Genomic DNA, 13,117 nt, shown 5'->3' with positions numbered 1-13,117 from the left:
TCAGTTACTGGACTGCTGAGTGGCGCAGTGGTCTAAGGTACTGCATCTCAGTGCTAGAGGTGTCACTACAGACCCTGGTTCGATCCCGGGCTGTATCACAAGGGGTCCCATAGGGCGGCGCACAATTGGCCCAGCGTCGTCCGGGTTAGGGGAGGCTTTGGCAGGGGTAGGCCGTCATTGTAAATAAGAACTTGTTCTTAACTGACTTGCCTAGTTAAATAAAAGGTTAAATAAAACATGTAAATACTGGCCCAACGCTTAACCACTAGGTTACCTGCCGTCCTCTATGCCCTTAAACAGGCATGCCCCAAATTATGCAGAGAGGTACAGCTATGATCATACAGCCATATATTAGGGGAAACAGACCTGGTTTTGCCATTACTTGTAAAAAAGAACTTCAAATCACTCAATTGCCATCATATGGTAATTACACTACTAGGAAAAAGGTCCGCAATAACAGTACTACTCATTGGGAGTTTTTGTTTAGGAGGTCGGTAAAATGGTTGAAAATGATCAACTCCCTGGGATAGTGGTGCCAGGAAAATAACCTCTCACTCGACGTCAACAAAACAAGCTGATCGTGGACTTCAGGAAACAGCAGAGGGAGCACGCCCCTATCCACATCGACGGGACCGCAGTGGTTGCCGTACCAGGCAGTGATACAGCGCAACAGGATGCTCTCAATTGTGCATCTGTAAAAGTTTGTTTTAGGGTTTTAGGGGCCAAGTCAAATTTCTTCAGCCTCCTGAGGTGGACCATTTCAGATCGTCAGTGATGTGTACGCCGAGGAACTTGAAGATTTCCACCTTCTCCTGCACTGCCTGCAACCACATGGCTCTCCAGATGGTGGTGCGGTCTGGCCAACGCATCACTGGGGGGCAAACTACCTGCCCTCCAGGACATCTATAGCACCCGGTGTCACAGGAAGGACAAAAAGATAATCAAGGACATCAACCACCCGAGCCACGGCCTGTTCACCCCGCTATCATCCAGAAGGCGAGGTCAGTACAGGTGCATCAAAGCTGGAACCGAGAGACTGAAAAACACCTTCTATCTTAAGGCCATCACACTGTTAAACAGCCATCATTAGCCGGCTACCACACGGTTACTCAACCCTGCACCTTAGAGGCTGCTGCCCTATATACATAGACATGGAATCACAGGCCACTTTAATAATGGAACACTAGTCACTTTAATAATGTTTACATACTGCTTTACTCATTTCATATGTATATTCTGTATTCTATTCTACTGTATTTTAGTCAAAGCCACTCCGACATTGCTCAATCTAATATTTATTTACTTATAGATTTGTGTGTATCGTTGTGAATCGTTTTTAGATACAACTGCACTGTTAGATACTACTGCACTGTTGGAGCTAGGAAGACAAGCATTTCGCGACCCTTGCAATTACATCTGCTACATATGTGTATGTGACTAATACAATTTGATTTGATTTGATAGACCAGGCTCAGTACTGAGGGTTAATAATCCTCACCTTCAATCACCACCACCTCATCTACACTCATCTCCTCTCCTCTCAATCAGCCATGCCTGAGGAATGGAACAGGCTCCTCAAGGGGTAGGGGGATAAACCCAAGTGTGTGTGTGTGTGTGTGTGTGTGTGTGTGTGTGTGTGTGTGTGTGTGTGTGTGTGTGTGTGTGTGTGTGTGTGTGTGTGTGTCTGTATCGTCTAAGTCTAAATTACACTGCAGCTTCAGTATCCCTCTGCACAGATGAGCATTACGAATTGTAAAAAAATCCTTGGAGCAGCTGGGAAAGTCTCCATTGGTTCCACAGGCTTTAGAAGCAGAGGAGAGGGTCCTGAGACAGTCAGTTAGCCACGCAGACAGACAGCCCTCCCATAGCAGATGGGCCCCTAGCAGTTAGGCATTCAGACAAAACACATTGGTTATGAGTGGTTCATATAGAGATTGACTGATTTACTCTATCAGACAATTCAAATGCACAACCACACACCAATGCAATGGCAGGTGAGGAGATAAGTGGTTTCTGGACTATGCACTTGAAGGAAATATGTTTACCTGTCTTTGTTGAGGTAGGCCATGGAAGGCACATGGGGGTGGTTGAGCATCTCTTGTTTGCCCGCGGTGGTCCAGCTGGGCCTGTAGATGCACTCGTCTGGCATCTTGATGGGGGGCAGACACTGGCTGGGCAGGGTCTTGAGGGGGGCAAACATGGAGCAGCCCACAAATGCCTGGCACAGCTCTGGCTTGTACACAAACGAGAAGTCCTGAGGGGGAGAGACAGGGAGCGGTGGCGTATGACACTGGGGTTAGACCATGTGCTGTATGTACACTGAGGCTACAGTACTATGACTTCAATTGACTTTTTCATTTCACATTCATCCTTATTGTAACTCCTGGGCATGGTTAGGCTAGAAAACACCAGCAGTCCTAAGTTCAGCAACAGTTAGGTGATGCAGAGGAATTATCCATGACTCCTAATCAGGGTCAGAAAGAGGGTCAAGATGAAAATTAGGGGCCAAACCCACCTTGATTTCCTGTGGCTTGGGGCTGCAGTAGCCTTCCTCCACCTCGATCTTGAAGTATCCCCCAAGGGACGAGGTACCGTCCAGGTTGGTCATGCCCTGTCCGACCTCCAGGCCGCCATACTCCTTACTGCCCATGTTCATGGGAGAGTAGCCCATGATGTGCTGCTCCAGGCTGGGGGGAGTGGGGAACATCTGGTGCAAATCTGCCGAGCCTAGAGGTGACAGAGGGAGGAGAGGGGAAATATAGGGATAAATTAAGAAAGAGGGGGGGAGGGGCGTTAGAGACTAGAGAGGAATCAAGGTTCTCATTCAGTGACAACAACAAGTGAAGTCTCAAAGGCAGCCATGGCTCAACAGGTACAATCAACAGTTTGACAGTCTAACTGCTGAGGCAACAAGCACCTTGTTTCACACACAAAGCTATACACTAGTCACATAGAGAGGTAGATAATGAGACTCTTGTTCCTGCCCCATGGCTCAGAGCTGTCTGTTTGGAGTGGAGCAGGGTCGCTCAGACAGCCAGTGACTTCTGTAGAACTCTTATCGCCACAAGGGGGCGCAGCATAGGTAAACAACATCTCTGGGCTGAGTAGGAGTGCTGATCTATGATCAGTTTTGCCTTTTGCCTTATGAACATAGAGACCTGATATTAGATCAGCACTCCTACTGAGATGCCTGATACATAAGGATTCTGGAATGCAAACATGTGCTAAGACTAGTGACTGAAGAAGCTTCATGCTTCATTAGTGAATTAATGAGTATGAACAGGCTGTGCTTTCCAAGTGTTATATTATGAGTTTCTACATGGGTTTGAGTTGCCTCAAGCACATTTTCAGCGCATCATACTTAGGCTGAGAAGTGGGGAAAGCTGATCTTGGATCAGTGCTTAGGCGTATCCTATCCCATAAGCATTGAGCTAGGAGCTGATTGAACAGGCTGATCTGAGAGCAGGGAGAAGCAGGCTTACTGATGCAAGATACTGGGTCCAGAGTGGCTGGCTTTGGTTCCTTGTTGCCAAATGTATCACCTGTTCCATTCACCGCTCGTCTGGAACCAGGCTGTTGAATATAAACAAAGACATGGCAAAAATAAGATTCAAAACATTCAAAAGTTTATTCACAAAAACAACACACAAAATTAAATGACATGTCTCTATATATATTTTATCTCAATGAGACTAAACTGTATAACGTTTAATTTAAATGAACACAACATAAATCAATATTACACATTTTCTGAAACCCGAGAACAGTGACAGTCAACAAATCGATGTGATGTTAGTTCCACAACAACAAAGCCCCTGCAGTGAGGGGCTGGGGAACCCTGTTGGCAGGCCGTAACCCAGTGGTGGCATTGCAGCCCTCAGTGTGTTCTTGCAGTGTTGTTGGTGCCAGACAGTCTCAGAGGGGGCTGGACTGTGACTGTTCTGTGGGGGCCAAAGTCAGAACAGAGCCCTTTGGAAGCCATCCATATCCACCTTTGGGGCGGGGGTTGGGGAAAGCCTTTTTGAATCTAAGCCGCGTTTACACAAGCTTTTGACAAACCAGAGCAGATATTTAGCCAATAATTGGGTAAAAGATCCGAATCAGTGTCTGTATAAACGTAGTTGATAACACTGTAATGTGTTGTAGGATGACATGTCAGCCATAGACGCTGATGTACTGCATGCACGCAACATTCTGGCTCACCAACACACACACACACTCAGATGCGCACACACACACTTGCCAGGCGGTACTCTAGCTAATGGGATATTTATTGTGGTTTAGTGCAGCGGGCAGGCTGTAGTGCTGGCAGGCCCCAATGACCGCAAGTTCATCCTCCTCTCACACACACACACACACACACACACACACACACACACACACACACACACACACACACACACACACACACACACACACACACACACACACACACACACACACACACACACACACACACACACACACACACACACACACACACACACACACACAGTACTGACCGTGAGTTCGTCCTCGTCTGAGTTGAAGAGGTTGTCCAGGTCGTTGATGGACACAGCCAAATCTGTCTCATGGATCAGACTGGTGGAGGCAGTGCGTGCGTGTGCGGCTGCCCGTGCTGCGTCTGGCGGAGGGGGGAGAAGGAACACACACAGGGATTAGGTTGGTAACCCACCTGTAGCTCCCAAATATACCTTGACGTCAGAGGCTGTCAGTATTACATGTGGGCCTATTCCTGAGGCTGCATTCAATAGCTAGCACACATATATACGTGCTATAACACCCCAATAAAACACATCTGAACTAAGTCTGAATAAAACCTACTAATGCGTCTACATGCCTGAGGAATCTAGATAAGACTTTGCCATTACAAATCATATGTGGTATGAGCTACAGATACACCACAGTATGATGGCTCAGACTGATTGACTGCATTTACTGTTGCTGTGAGAAGCCCATGACAGACAGGTGGTAAGCTACAGTATGGTTTCACACCATCATCAAAGGCTGGCTTAGGCTGCTACTGCTGTCACTCGGGTAGGCTGTGGACCCAGGTAATATCCCTGTCATCTAACAGAGCACAGAGCTGCACAGTACAGCAGAGACAGAGGATCCTTACCATCTGACAGACCTGCTGCTCCATCCTCCCCCTGAGAGACAGGGAGAGAGAAAGACAGAAAGAGAGCGAGAAAGACAGAGACCAAGAGAGAGAAAGAGAAAGAGAGTGAGAGAGAGACAGACCAAGAGAGAGAGATAGAAAGAAAGAGTGAGTGAGAGACAGACAAGAGAGAGATCAATATTGTGCACGAAACAAATGCAAAGAAACAAAACCAATAAGATATAGCTGATCAAACACAATCAAAATATATTGATAATGGATAAAAGGCTACAGCAGATACAGTCTATATGAAACTGTTTTAAATACATTTTTACAATAAACACACAGTCTAAACCACATAACAAGAGGGACATCTCTTGCCTAAATGTAGAAAGTACACAGGTGCCTCCAGCTCATGAGAGCTGTTTCTGCTCTCTCAGTCTCAGTTGAGAATAGGTTATTTTTGGCAGACTTTAAAAAAATAGAGAGAAGAGAGAAAAGAGGGGAACGAACAAACGTCTCTGTACTGACTGTACTAATGAGATTTCCAGACAAGGCTACCAGTGTATGTGAGAAATGCCATGGCCTCCTAGGCCGGGGAGGGAGGGAGCCCTAATGCCACTACACTACGTCAATATCTCTCAGGGATTGGGCTGCGTGCTCTTGTGGTTCTCTGTGGCTCAGTTGGTAGAGCATGGCACATGCAAAGCCAGGAATGTGGGTTCGATTCCAATTGGGGCCACCAATTCAGAGAATGTATGCATGTTTGACTGTATGTCATTTTGGATAAAAGCGTCAGCTAAATGTCATATATTATGATGGGGCCTCTGTGTCCATGGCAGGCATACAGAGTCACACACACACAAGGGGTTGGGGCTGAAGGAATGGCATGTTCCAGTAGCCATTGATTTCATTACGCTCCAGGGGCTCTCTCTCTCTCTCTGTGTAAAGGACCTTTAATCTGTTTCCTTTGAAGGCCTGCTGCACTACAGGGGAAAAACGGCACAAGCAGCAAACAAAAACCTATGCCGCCAGCTAGCCCCTTATCAATAACTGGCTGGAACGCTGTGTTTGTATGGATGCGTTCCAGCCTTGCGTCACACTGCCCTTATTATTCCAAAACTGTCTGCATGAAAGAGTCCTCTCTCTCTCTTTCTCCCCATCTCCGGCCATTTCATCTGAGGGGTCAGGCACTTATTCAGAAGATCCTGGCCTCTCAAACACAGCCATTTCAGTCTGTAAATCCAAAGAATGTGGATGCTGTAGTGACATGGCGACCCCATTGTAAAGCAGAGTAGAGGAGCCTGCAGCCACTGAACAACACACCGTTTAGACCAGCGATTCTATACTCCAGTCTGAACTTAAACGACTTAAACCAGTAGGAAAGTGTGTAGAAGTAATAATGAACTTACAATTTTAAATAATTAAATCTCTGAACAATTTCTCTTCAATCACAGTGTTTTCAATATAGAGCTATTAGCAGCGATAATTTTGTTGATTTTGTGGTCTCAAACTAGAGTTTATTAAAAAAAATCATTACGAATATGGGCAAAATTTAAGAAGTGACAATGAAAGGTGGGAATGTTGTTCCCTTGTCATATAATTGATACATTTACAATCAGTATAGCATTAAAAATAGTTTCAGATTGCATTTTGGTGATTCTTTTTTTTCGCAATGTGAATATTGGGTCACCCTGAGAAAACCTGGTTGAATTTGGGTCCCGAGGCAAAACCAGTGGAGAACCACTGGTTTAGACCTTAGACCAGCCAGTCAGTGTGATGTTCATATGGTGCCCCACAGTACAGCTCTACCAGAGACGACCCTTTCCTGTTTTCTCTGCTGCTACTGTACGCCCAGCTCCACTGCTAAGTGAGTGTACTGTTTTGTTTCATAGGCAGGGGCTCCCCCGGGGCTGCCGCACAGAAGAGAAGAAATATCACCCCGCGCAGATTTAATTTCACTCAACTTTCTAGAGTTTTACAGTTTTTATTTAACCTTTATTTAACTAAGCAAGTCAGTTAAGAACAAATTCTTATTTACAATGACGGCCTAGGAACAGTGGGTTAACTGCCTTGTTCAAGGGCAGAACGACAGATTTTTTCCTTGTCAGCTCAGGGATTCGATGTAGCAACCTTTCAGCCCAACGCTCTAACCACTAGGCTAACTGCCACCACTAGGCTAACTGCCACCACTAGGCTAACTGCCACCACTAGGCTAACTGCCGGCCCCAGTTCTAGAGTGAACACTATCAACGTTTCCCTTTACTCTGGGAATTGTGATCGAATCAACAGAATATTAGCCACTTTCAATGCAACATAGCGAAACAAAACGAACTATGCAAGACTTAAGTATGTAAAACGAACTATGTAAGAGATTGTGTTGTAGGCAGAGCGCATCGGAATAGAATTCTATTGCACTGACAGGCCCGACTCAGGCCCATACTCTACACAGATCGGTGCGCCATAACCAATCAGAGCTGCAGTAGGCCTATATGCAAATAGACCATTGCCGTATATGGATTTGCACCATTCACTCTGAACTGGACTGTTTTACAGCATGAGCGGTCGTGATTATTATGCGCTTGTTTTGAGATCAAAGCGAGAGCTGCATGTAGCCACATGTGCACATTTGTTCATATCCTTTGCTAGTTAGTGAGTTATTAGCCCAGTTATAGCTCATTTGTAGTCAGCAATGTAGGAGTGCTTCCTACAAGAGCACAAAACGTATGCATTTCTAGCCATCTTTGAAAAGCAAAAATAGCTTTTTTATGTCTTAAAGGGGCAGTGTTGTATTTTGAAACAGGCTTGAATGAGCTAAGTAGCCAATAGGCAAAGGGTAGCATAATTTGTCTGATTAATAATACATTTTATTTTGTAAAGTGGTTTCTTGCTTCAAACAACACAACATTTTCAGTCATCTCCTTGTCTGAAGGATAAGTGGATAAAACAGGTTAATGTCAAGCCCTGCATGTTATTTCAAAATTCTCATGGAATGTAGGCCTACATTGAACACCACACATTGGCTGCTACTGTAGGCTGAATGAAAGAACTACCATTTTCATTTCAAATGTTATGTGATGCATTTTCTGTAACTGTAACTTAAAGCGGGTACAGCCTCAGTGTTCCCAGTAAACACATGCCGGAAGTTAAACATCATTTTCACAATGTTCAAGTTTGCGTTCAGCAGGAAAAAACTTGAGGGAACATTGTTTCTAGTGGTTCAACTGGAACACGTTTGGAGCTTTGACAGCATGCCAACCTCCTGCACACACACAACTCAGCGGGATGGGACATAAGCCAATTTGGCAATGCCAAGAGTCTATGGCACGCACCCACTCATGAACACACACATAAAAGTGCACAAAACATAGGCCGTCGCTTTGCAGCGTCATCAATGCAGAGTGAAGCAGGACCAAGAGGGAAAGATGTAGCTGAGCTAACACACATACAGCCCAAGTGATCAGCAGATTGTGGAAGGGCTCCACTGCACATAGTGGCCACTGGGGGACCTCCTGTATCAGAAGCAGCGCAGCAGTAACAGTACACACACAGTACAGTACCACACACACACACACACACAGTATAGTACAGTACCACACACACAGTACAGTACAGTACCACACACACACAGTACAGTACCACACACACACAGTACAGTACAGTACAGTACAGTACCACACACACACACACACACACACACACACACACACACACACACACACACACACACACACACACACACACACACACACACACACACAGTACAGTACCACACACACACACAGTACAGTACCACACACACACACACACACACACACACACACACACACACACACACACACACACACACACACACACACACACACACACACACACACAGTACAGTACCACACACACACACACACACACACACACACACACACAGTACAGTACCACACACACACAGTACAGTACAGTACAGTACCACACACACACACACACACACACACACACACACACACACACACACACACACACACACACACACACACACACACACACACACACACACAGTACAGTACACACACACACACACACACACACACACACACACACACACACACACACACACACACACACACACACACACACACACACACACAGTACAGTACCACACACACACAGTACAGTACCACACACACACACACACACAGTACAGTACCACACACACACACACACACACACACACACAGTACAGTACCACACACACACACACAGTACAGTACCACACACACACAGTACAGTACCACACACACACACACACAGTACAGTACCCCACACACACACACACACACACACACACACACACACACACACACACACACACACACACACACACACACACACACACACACACACACACACACACACACACAGTACAGTACCACACACACAGTACAGTACCACACACACAGTACAGTACCACACACACACACGCACGCACACACACACACAGACACTAACTTGAGGGAGAAAAAAAAAGCTCAGCAGCCCTTGTGAAATAAAACAAAATACAAAAAAGCTATTTTAAACGTGCACGCTTCAGTAAGCCAGGTTGATTTGGCCTGTTTAAGCACCAGCCAGCACAGTGCCTCCCTCCCCCTCCTCCATGCCTCACAGACAAGCAGACAGGGTGACAGGCAGGAAAGGGAGGCTGCCACTGCCAGGCAGCCCTCTCCTATTCCCATTCCCACACCCAAACACTCCCCCCCGCTCTCTCTCTAGTGCTGGGGGCGTTTCCACAGCTAACAGGTGGTCTAGGTTTGAAAACAGAGAGAGACAATATTAAGAAAACATCCTGAGCCCACATGGCAGGGGAGGAGAATCAGAGTGAGAGAGGGGGCAGATAGAGAAGACACAAACTAAACTAAATGAGAGGGAGGAAATTTGAGAGGCATCAAATTATTTTGGCATCCCTCTGCTGGGATAATGTGAGTTGGAGCTGGTTTCCTGCGCAGTAGATTTGGGTGGGAAAAAGCAGAGTCCAGCTAGCGAGACATTTACAATTCAGGATCGCTTATCTTGTGACCCTTAACCCAACCCTTCCTGCTGCCTGAGACTAAAGGCGGTCACAAACAGTGGCATGTTGGCAGCAGCAGCAACAGCGATGGGAGGAAAGGATTTGCCTCAGCCGCCCCAGTTGATGGCGTTGTAACTTTAGCCCTACCTTGTGTTTCTTCCCGGGCTGGCGCTCGCCGCCTGTCTTGTCCTTCTTGTCGGAGAAGGAAAACTTGACGTCCCCGTCCTCGAAGGCGTACGGATCCACCTCAGGCTCGTGGTCATCGTCGTCGGTAATGGCGGCGGCCAGGTACTGGTTCCTCCGCTGGAGGTACATCTGCACGCGCTCCTCGGACACCTTCAGAGGCCGCTTGGAAGTGGCCATCAGTCTGGGTGTGGACAGGGACAGGGGGCAATTTATTAGGTCAGGCAAGGCCACAGAGTGCAGTCTATCAATAGTAATCCATCAACATTCATGTGGGGAGGTAAAGCAATGCCTGTCTCTCTTTCAATATAATCTGTGAATCATTGTGTTTCATGTGTCTGTGTTCTAGTTGTTGATGTTGTGGTTGTTCAGATGTTACCAGAGAGTGGGCCCTGCCGGGGGGGGGGGGGGGGGGGGGAGTGACCAATGGGGAGTGAGCCAGCTCATGTAGGTCCTCTCTCTCGCTCCCTCCTCCCTCTCTCCAGCTCGGCTGTGATGTGAGGTGACAGTGCGCAGTGACCCAAGCCAGAGATTAGCATCCATTCAAAGCTATGTCCATGCCGCCAGGATTACTCCCTCTCTCTCTCTCCTTCCATCCCTTCCCTCCCTTTCTCCTCACCAGATTAGCCCTGCTGTCCTTAGCCCTGTTCATAGCACTGTCCAGCAGCCATCCCTGAAATGCATAACCCCTCAGATACTTCCCAAGACCACCACTGCTCGACCCTACCTGCCTGCTCTCCGGCCCATCCTCCCTCTATCCCTTAGTCCAGCTCACCCTCTCTCTCCATCTCTCTCTCTCTCCATCCCTCTCTCTCCATCTCTCTCTCCTGCATCCCTCTCGCTCTGCTCCCTCGAGTCCACTTCTCTCTCTCGCTCTGCTCTCTCTAGTCCACTTCTCTCTCTCTCTCTCTCTCGCTCTGCTCCCTCGAGTCCACTTCTCTCTCTCTCTCTCTCCCTCTCTCTCTGAAGCGACACCTCTGCTCTGACATCAAGGCTTTGAGGATGCCACTGTCCTTCACATGTTCAGGGTGGCGAGGAAGGAAGAAGGGGGAGTTGTAATAGAGGGGCCCTGTGTGTGTATTGAGGGGGTACAATAAGCTCTCTCCAGTCTGTGCTGCAGTGCTGGCCATGCACATTAGTGATGTATGATGTCAAAAGGGCACATAGCGAGTGAGTAACGTGCCGTATGCGCTCAGTGCCACCAAACATTCAGAACATTCTGAGGCACGGGCGGCGAGGGGGAAGGGAGGGAGGGGGGAGAGGCCTGGTTGTGCTCTTTCAAAACACGTATTTTGTAGAATGTTGGAAGTCCTTAAAAAGGGGCCTGTCTGTCTGTGTACCAGAAGGGAGGATTGGGTAGTGGATGGGTAGTGGGAGTCAGGGTTGGCTGCCTGACCAGTGAGGGGCAACTATGGGCAATAGTAGCTGTTCAATGGGGAGATAAGGATGAATGGTGAATGAATGAATGAATGGGAGATACACTCACTCTGTGACAGAAACCACCTCCTGTCCTCCCGAGGCCTCGTCTCTCTCCCTGTCCCTCAGCTTGTCCCCAGGCAGCGTTGGCGTGGGTATCTCGGCCTCTTTCCTCCTGGGTAGGTTGAAGAACCTCCATGGCGCAGGGGAGCCGTCCTCCTCCAGGTTTACAGCAGAGCCTACATACATGGTGGGCTCCAGGGGCTCTGAGGGGTAGGACGTGTGGGGGTGGTGGAAGTGCAGGGACAGGCCATCTAGCCTCCGGGGTTCCCCCTCGCCACCCTTCTGCCCCACCAGGCAGGGCTCTGGGGGCGGCTGGTAGAAGTGTTGACTGTGGGGGGTTGAGGGGTTCTTCATCGAGCCGTTCCCCGTCTCCTCTCCTCGGTCGCGCTCACAGGGGTGGGGGCTGAGGGGAGGGGGCTGGGGGGAACCAGTCATCTCTGAGGAAGAGCCACCGCTACCCACCCCTCCGCCATGCAGCTGGGGGGGCTTGGTGACACTGTCAGAGGGGCGGAGGCCGGAGAAACCACCCCCCGCTTGCTGGGCCCTCATGGCTAGCCGCTGGCCCGCCGCCACCTCCGTCTCCTTGGTAACATCGTCGCAGGCGGTACTGCGGTGGTGGAAGGGCGTCTGCGGCCTCTTGGTCTGCTTGTCACCCTTCTCGGGCTTGTCGCTCCCAGCCTTGTGCTTGGTGGGTGGCTGGGTGTGGGTGGGCTGGCCTGCTGACTGGGGCTGGCCAGGGATGCTGCCACCTCGCTGCTTCAAAGACTTATGCCTGGGAGGACACAGAGGAAGAGGAAGCATGCAAGACATAAATAAACTAACAATAATATAATTTGTTAGCATTCGTGAACATTCATTAGCTCAATAACTAGCGTTGAGCAGGAACACTAATCTAGGGCAATCAATAACCAACAACAAATTGAATAAAGCTGAATCTGTGGGAGCCAAGTAGCAATTGAAAAGCACGGAATCAATTAAGTGAACAAATGAGTCCCTCTCAAATCTAATAAACTTCTCATGTCATGCTGATGCTACTCTTACAAACATCTTAAACTGATGTTATTATTCTGCACTCTATTATTCCCTAACCAAAACCATGCATTTCATCTAGAATAGAGCATTCCCCCATCGCTGAGTTCATTGGGGAGAAAACGAAGTGAAACCCTTCTGAACATGACCCAGGTGGTAGGGAGGCCTGTTTCTTGTTGGGTTTAAATGGCCTGGAACGTGTTGTGGTGGTCCCTGGCCCTCACGGCCCCTACGACACACACACACACACACACACACACAGACACAGA

At 48.1% G+C, this 13,117-nt stretch overlaps 1 protein-coding gene across 1 annotated transcript in view; it reads right to left on the bottom strand.

The window, feature by feature from the left end:
* The window catches only part of LOC139532493 (mediator of RNA polymerase II transcription subunit 13-like), a 111,480-nt gene that overhangs the window by 14,912 nt on the left and 83,451 nt on the right, over positions 1–13,117 (bottom strand). Inside the window, exons 9-15 of the mRNA XM_071330158.1 lie at positions 11,827–12,591; positions 10,305–10,524; positions 5,120–5,150; positions 4,503–4,624; positions 3,483–3,573; positions 2,516–2,727; positions 2,046–2,254 (exon numbers count right to left, since the gene is read on the bottom strand). Coding sequence (XP_071186259.1) covers positions 2,046–2,254; positions 2,516–2,727; positions 3,483–3,573; positions 4,503–4,624; positions 5,120–5,150; positions 10,305–10,524; positions 11,827–12,591 — 1,650 coding nt within the window. The remainder of the gene's footprint in view (positions 1–2,045; positions 2,255–2,515; positions 2,728–3,482; positions 3,574–4,502; positions 4,625–5,119; positions 5,151–10,304; positions 10,525–11,826; positions 12,592–13,117) is intronic.

This window comes from Salvelinus alpinus, chromosome 1, assembly GCF_045679555.1.
Source record: "Salvelinus alpinus chromosome 1, SLU_Salpinus.1, whole genome shotgun sequence".
Classification (NCBI taxonomy): Eukaryota; Metazoa; Chordata; class Actinopteri; order Salmoniformes; family Salmonidae; genus Salvelinus; species Salvelinus alpinus.
The sequence above is the reverse complement of the archived record's forward strand: the minus strand, read 5'-3'. Positions and strand labels throughout refer to the sequence as shown.